Source organism: Pseudorasbora parva, chromosome 13 (assembly GCF_024679245.1).
Source record: "Pseudorasbora parva isolate DD20220531a chromosome 13, ASM2467924v1, whole genome shotgun sequence".
Lineage (NCBI taxonomy): Eukaryota > Metazoa > Chordata > Actinopteri > Cypriniformes > Gobionidae > Pseudorasbora > Pseudorasbora parva.
In genome coordinates this window covers 47,033,647-47,041,146 of record NC_090184.1, presented here as the reverse complement: position 1 = coordinate 47,041,146, position 7,500 = coordinate 47,033,647, and the positions used below count along the sequence as shown (strand labels likewise).

Here is a 7,500-nt window from a genome sequence, read left to right as displayed (position 1 = left end):
GACGCGTCGGATTATAGAGCCAGTCGACTAAAGCACGATGGGGAACAACTTACTGACGTATGATTTTAAAGCTTGTGATATCATCTTATGTATATACACACTCACCTAAAGGATTATTAGGAACACCTGTTCAATTTCTCATTAATGCAATTATCTAATCAGCCAATCACATGGCAGTTCTTCAGTGCATTTAGGGGTGTGGCCCTGGTCAAGACAATCTCCTGAACTCCAGACTGAACGTCAGAATGGGAAAGAAAGGTGATTTAAGCCGTTTTGAGCGTGGCATGGTTGTTGGTGCCAGACGGGCCGGTCTGAGTATTTCACAATCTGCTCAGTTACTGGGATTTACACACACAACCATTTCTAGGGTTTACAGAGAATGGTGTGAAAAGGGAAGAGCATCCAGTCTGCAGCAGTCCTGTGGGAGAAAATGCCTTGTTGATGCTCGAGGTCAGAGGAGAATGGGCCGACTGATTCAAGCTGATAGAAGAGCAACTTTGACTGAAATAACCACTCGTTACAACCAAGGTATGCAGCAAAGTATTTGTGAAGCCACAACACACACAACCTTGAGGCGGACGGGCTACACCAGCAGAAGATCCCACCGGGTACCACTCATCTCCACTACAAATAGGAAAAAGAGGCGACAATCTGCACAAGCTCACCAAAATTGGGCAGTTGAAGACTGGAGAAATGTGGCCTGGTCTGATGAGTCTCGATTTCTGTTGAGATATTCAGATGGTAGAGTCAGAATTTGGTGTAAACAGAATGAGAACATGGATCCATCATGCCTTGTTCCCACTGTGCAGGCTGGTGGTGGTGGTGTAATGGTGTGGGGGATGTTTTCTTGGCACACATTAGGCCCCTTAGTGCCAATTGGGCATCGTTTAAATGCCACGGCCTACCTGAGCATTGTTTCTGACCATGTCCATCCCTTTATGACCACCATGTGCCCATCCTCTGAGGGCTACTTCCAGCAGGATAATGCACCATGTCACAAAGCTCCAATCATTTCAGATTGGTTTCTTGAACATGACAATGAGTTGACTGAACTAAAATGGCCGCCACAGTCCCCAGATCTCAACCCAATAGAGCATCTTTGGGATGTGGTGGAACGGGAGCTTCGTGCCCTGGATGTGCATCCCACAAATCTCCATCAACTGCAAGATGCTCTCCTATCAATATGGGCCGACATTTCTAAAGAATGCTTTCAGCAGCTTGATGATCAATGCCACGGAGAATTAAGGCAGTTCTGAAGGAGAAAGGGTCAAACACAGCATTAGTGTGTGTTCCTAATAATCCTTTAGGGGAGTGGATATTATATATAGTAAACATCTTTCAAATGGAAATAAATAAAACTTTGGGTGTCTTGTTCATGTTTATTTTCATATAAAAGCAACAGAACTTAAAAGGGTGGTAAAACACGCGTTCACTTTTCTAACTTTAGCTAGCGTGTAGTGTCGCTGTTTGAGCATAAACAACATCTGCAAAGTTACAGCGTTCAAAGTTTAAAGCAAAAGGAGATATTTGCTTTTAAAGAAATCAATTTCTAAGGACTACAGCAAACTGCTGGTAGGAACTACAGACATTCCTCCAGGGCTGGTGACATCACTAACCCCAATATTTACATAAACCCCTCCTCCGAGGACATTGAATAAGGGGGGCGGGCCATTTTTACTGCTGTGGAGAAGAGTTGCTGTGGTATAGTTAGTTGCTGACGAAACGCTGATATTTTCATCCGGATTGCAGGTCCACTTTGTTCAGCCTTTCTAGGGACTGGGGAGTTAGGGATCAATGGTTGATGTATTTTTAACTCTGTTCTCATAATTATTACCCAAATCTCGCTCTCTGTGCTGCACATTTTACGGAGGAAATCTTCCACAATCTCTGCGAGTTCAATGCAGGATTCGCACGACGGCTTGTCCTGAAAGACGGAGCAGTTCCAACTTTAAAAACAGCAACAACCTGTAAGTATGATTTATTTTCCGTCAATGTTTTCTCCTATAATAATTTGTATTGTTAATGGTACAAGGAAGTAAACAGATGAAAAACACTGTTTGGCTCAGTAAACCAGATGGATAAATGTTCATTCATACTTAATGTTATCTGACAAATGGCTCACGTTACAAACTTTTAAATCTCACCAGCGAACTTGGAATTAGTGTAAATTATTCTTTGATCAGAGCATTTATGTACTGTTGATCTACAGGCATGCTAAACATGGTTCTGTGTTTAATTTGATTACTCTAGTAAAGCCAATGCCAGTGCTCTTTTGGGTTAATTGATATTTGGCTATAACCAGTCTAAAAATACAACAGAAGGCATTCAGTAGCGACCACTATAGATCCGCAGTCTTTACGGCCGGTAAAGGGGAGGGTTTCTGATACACGTGCAGTAAGCCGTAAGCCAATCAGAACACAGCTGGGCCAGCGAACCAATCAGAGCCCATTGCGTATATTTGAGGGACCGGCTTCATAGAACCAGAAACCATCAGCCCGATTTTACAAGGAGGGACAGAGCAGTGTAGAATAAAGGTAAAATATAGGAATATAATAATGAAGCATGAACACGTTACAGTGTACCAACATAATCAAGCCTTCGAAAGAATGTTTTACCACCGCTTTAAATTACACCCAGTTTATCAGCAGCACGAGTGATATCCGTCTCTGATCCGCAGGTGTCGACTCCACCAGCAGAAGACCGAGCGCTCCGTCTGGCCTAGTCTCGCCTTCACTTCAGGCAGGTTCAGCTCAAACAAGCCTAATGTCATGAAAGAGCCCAATTTCTGAGGCATCGCCATTAAAAATCTGTCTGGAAGCAAAACCAGACATTCTGGAACTGCACTGGTGATAATTGTCATTGCATAATAAATAAAGAGACTACAGAAGAATAATTCCTCTTGCTTCCACAGAAAAGGCACTCCATTGACGGTCTGGTGCTCATGTAGTGCGAGATGTTACACACACTGGGCAGGCTAAGGCGAGATTAGAAGTGGCAGCTCCGTCCGCCAGAGTTTAGCCTGAGCGCTCACACACTGCAGCTCTACAGGAGACGGCTGTGCAGGTCAGGGTCATGATGAGCTATCGCTAATGCACAAGCAGAGATCATTCCAGGCTGACAGAAAACACTCCAAGCAGATGACACAGAAGAGCTGATGCAGAAACACACACTGGATGCAGACGTGCAGATGAGCCGATGGAGCCACGCATGCGGACACGGATGAGCCGATGGAGCGCCGGCCGGATCAGGGACGAGTGTGTGAGATGAAGGACAGCTGTGCTGAGGCTGTGAATGTGCGTGTGTGTGTGTGTGTGGGGGGGGGGGGTTGCCGCACTGCATGCTGGGACCTGATGCTGCCACAAATGACACTCAGAGGGAAAGATAAACGCTCAGGCCAGAAACAGGTGTGTGTGTGTGTGTTAATCGGGTTGAGAAGCGTTTGATATGGATGGGTCGTACTCGTTTAGATACTACCGAGCAATAAATAAATCACGAGTTAAGCTTAGTGCTGTTTGTTCAGCTGCCGTCATCTAGAAGAAAAACGCCGCAATATTCTCTCGGCAACGCCCCCGGTTCGGCACGGTTCCGGTTCGGCGTAACAGCGTTTCGGGTTCGGTGCGGTTCCGGTTCACCTCTGGGTTCAGCGTGGCAACGTTTCAGGTTCGGCGCGGTTTTGGTTCGCTCCGGGTTTGGGCGGCATCGCTCTGGGTTCGGCACGGTTCCGGTTCACTCCGGGTTCGGCACGGTTCCGGTTCACTCCGGGTTCGGCGCGGTTCCGGTACGCTCCGGGTTCGGTGCGGCAACGCTCCAGGTTCGGCACTGTTCCGGTTCGCTCCGGGTTTGGTGCGGCAACGCTCCAGGTTCGGCACTGTTCCGGTTCCCTTCCGGGTTCGGCGCGGCAATGTTACGGGTTTGGCACAGTTCCGGTTTGCTCCGGGTTCGGCACAGTTCCGGTTCGCTACGGGTTCGGTGCGGCAACGCTTCGAATTCGGCACGGTTGCGGTTTGCTTCGGGTTTGGCACAGTTCCGGTTCGCTCCGGGTTCGGCGCGGCAACGCTTCGAATTCGGCACAGTTCCGGTTCGCTACGGGTTTGGTGCGGCAACGCTCCAGGTTCGGCACTGTTCCAGTTCGCTCCGGGTTCGGCGCGGCAACGTTTCGGGTTCGGCACGGTTCGCTCCGGGTTCGGCGCGGCAATGTTACGGGTTTGGCACGGTTCCGGTTTGCTCCGGGTTCGGCACAGTTCCGGTTCGCTACGGGTTCGGTGCGGCAACGCTTCGAATTCGGCACGGTTGCGGTTCGCTTCGGGTTCGGCACAGTTCCGGTTCGCTACGGGTTCGGCACGGCAACGTTTCGAATTCGGCACGGTTCTGGTTCGCTACAGGTTCAGCGCGGCAACGCTCCCGGTTCGGCTTAGTTCCAGTTCGCCACACCAGCAGAAGAGCAGCAGCACACAGGGATCTACAGACACACTACAGCTCAAGAGGTCACGTGACCCACATCTACCTCTCCCTCCAAACGACCTCCTCAGGGAGGCTGCGGGCGACAGAGAGAAGAGTGAGACAGGACAACAGAAGTGGAGTGACACCGCATTCAGCCAATGACTGTACACACATGAACACAGCATCACATTCCTGAGGGAACTGCAATGAGAGCCAACAGCATGAGGAAAGACTCCTGACCCGCTTCATAACAGCACCAGCTCCTTTATCCCCAACCCTTCCCTACAGGCTGCATTCATTTAAAGCTAGTTTTACCTTTACATTTCTAGACTTTTATCAATAAATAGTTTCTAAAATCACATTCTTTCAAATTTAAATTCAAAATAATTCACAATTTCGTGCATAACCCCTTTAATATCTCAGAATCTCTCACACACAGAGATGTTATAACAGCATTTTCTGGTAAAGTTTTAGCATTTTTCTGAGTACATTCATTCCTAAAGCGGGTCAAATTGACCCGTGAGGGGCTGATGTGTTACTTTTTTAAATTTTAACCACAAAGCTCTGAGAATACAGTCAATTTTATTGTGTATTCGTTTTTAAAGTGCGACAAACGTCCTTGTCTTGGACAACACAACTTTTTGTTGTTTTGGGTCAAAATGACCCGAGGGAAGGCTGAGGGTTAATCTGCTTTGGGTCTCACTCCGATTCTAAGAGGATACCAACAAATAAACAACTTTGGCCAAGGCAAAATGCACATCAGCTTTATACATTCGGAATGCTAAGTTCTCTTACGATACATGAATCTTTAAAATATTAAAATCACATTTCAGACTTCTAATCAAACTGTATAGTGTTATGGACAGAAGGAGCCTATCTGTGAGAGTTTGAGGAGGTGATAGTTTACCGGATCGCACCAGCCGGTCCAGCCGCTCCATGCTCGGGGACGGCACTCTGGCGCGCGGGCTGCCCGGGTTCGAGCACTCGGAGCCGGCGTCGGTGCTGAACGAGTCATCGTGGTTCGGCATCAGCAGCTCTCGCACACATTTATGGCAGATGCTGTGCTGACAGGGCAGGATGAGTGGGTGAGTGAACAACTCCTTACAGATCGGACAGATCAGCTCCCTCTCGATGTTCTTCATCGGAACCTGCAGACAAACAGCCCCAGTTACTGAACAAACAAACACCACAACACAACACCACAAAACACCACAACACAACACCACAAAACAGGTACGACCAGATGGGAGCTATTCCTCCTCCAAATCACTCGGCTCATCCCGGGCATAGATATACACAATAAAGGCTAAATCTAATCTTTATTACTTATATATGATTCAGAGGAGCTGAGTGATTCAAAGGAGTCAAGAGATTCAGAGGAGCCGAGTGATTCAGAGAAGCTAAGCGATTCAGGGCATAGATATACATAATAAAGGCGAAATCTAATCTTTATTTATATATGATTCAAAGGAGCAAACAAACAGAAACAAGACAAAAGCAGTCTGACCACACGTGAGGAGCCGAACGATTCAGAGGAGTTGAGCGATTAAGGGCACAGATATACATAATTAAGGCTAAATCTAGTCTTTATTATTTATATACGATTCAGAGGAGCAGTGATTCAAAGGAGTCAAGTGATTCAGAGAAGCCGAGTGATTCAGAATAGTCGAGCGATTCAGGGTATAGATGTACATAATTAAGGCAAAATCTAGTCTTTATTATGTATATCTATGATTCGGAGGAGCCGAGTGATTCAGAGGAGTCAATTGATTCAGAGGAGCAGAGTGATTCAAAGGAGTCGAGCGATTAAGGGCATAGATAAACATAATAAAAGCTAAATCTAATCTTTGTTACGTATACGTATCTATGATTCAGAGGAGCCGAGTGATTCAGAGGAGTCAAGTGATTCAGAGGAGGCGAGTGATTCAGATGACTCTCGACTCACGCGCTCTTGGGGAAGTAACTGACTCTCATTGTTCACTTTCGACTTTCTATTCCAAGCCTAAAAGTGCGATTATCTAACGCTGTGAAGATCTACTGGGCGTTTGTTTGCCTCATGTATAAAACTCAAAACAATCGGCTTAACTATCCCTCTTACACACACACACACACACACACACACACACAATAGCAGGTTCACTGAGAGGATGAAGAAACTGAACCGGATTCAGGGACTCACCAGGATCGAGCTTCGCCTGGACATTGCGAGCAAAATAACGTCAAACTCCGGTTAAACTCCGGTTAAACTCCGCGACTGAGGAGAACTGAACTAACTTTAGGAGGACGCGCGTTACTGCGCGAGCGTTGCGACGCTGGAGAGCAAAAGCCGAGAGTGGGCGGAGTCACTGCCCGTCACTATAGCAACCCTGCAGCGAAACCATTTAGTATTTAAATAATGGGCGGGGTCCGCGACAGAACGGCACATTATACACACCATCTTCATCATCATCATCAAAGCCTTCCCGCTAACACGAGCTCACACGTGCACAATATTATAAATCAACGCAGCGTAGAGAAGTGACGTCATCTGCACGGGATCTTGAGGCGGATGCATATTAATGTATATTGATCTCAACCCTCTGCAGAGCATCATAAAGCATCAGTAACACCATCCAGCATCACATGAAACAGCGAGTGTGTGTGTGTGTGTGTGTGTGTGTGTGTGTGTGTGTGTGTGTGTGTGTGTGTGTGTGTGTCGGATGAATCTCACCTCGCCTCTCTCGATGCGCTCCACGATACTCGCGAACTCGGACATATCCGAGTCCGACATGATCCGCTGCCCGGTGATGCGCGCGGCCGCGCCGGTGATGATGATGATGGTGATGATGATGGTGATGTGCTTCCTCACGGACACGCGCCGCTCCGGTCAGTCTCTCTCACTGAGATCAGCCTGACCTGCAGACACGAGGCTCCGCCCACTCGCTCCGGCTGGGGGCGTGGCCTCGCGGGACTGACAGCTCTTTGTGTAGATCTGCCATATGATAAACTCTCTCTCTCTCTAACTCTCTCTCTCTCTCTCTCTCTCTCTCTCTCTCTCTCTCTCTCACTTTCTCTCTCTCT

The 7,500-nt window shown here is 47.6% G+C and overlaps 2 protein-coding genes across 5 annotated transcripts in view; one reads left to right on the top strand and one right to left on the bottom strand.

Moving 5' to 3' along the window:
• trim36 (tripartite motif containing 36) overlaps window positions 1-7,383 on the bottom strand; it is a 39,280-nt gene extending 31,897 nt beyond the window's left edge. The window contains exons 1-3 of one of the 4 annotated variants that reach the window (XM_067414625.1): window positions 7,151-7,383; window positions 5,348-5,588; window positions 4,505-4,534 (exon numbers count right to left, since the gene is read on the bottom strand). In XM_067414625.1, coding sequence (XP_067270726.1) covers window positions 4,505-4,534; window positions 5,348-5,588; window positions 7,151-7,210 — 331 coding nt within the window. In that variant the 5' untranslated portion in view covers window positions 7,211-7,383. Of the gene's footprint in view, window positions 1-4,504; window positions 4,535-5,347; window positions 5,589-6,619; window positions 6,835-7,150 lie in introns of those variants that run through there. The other 3 variants (XM_067414627.1, XM_067414626.1, XM_067414628.1) reach the window with 3 other exon arrangements.
• LOC137039335 (uro-adherence factor A-like) overlaps window positions 7,209-7,500 on the top strand; it is a 7,944-nt gene continuing 7,652 nt past the window's right edge. The window contains exon 1 of the mRNA XM_067414694.1: window positions 7,209-7,305. Within this exon, the coding sequence (XP_067270795.1) occupies window positions 7,209-7,305 (97 nt within the window). The remainder of the gene's footprint in view (window positions 7,306-7,500) is intronic.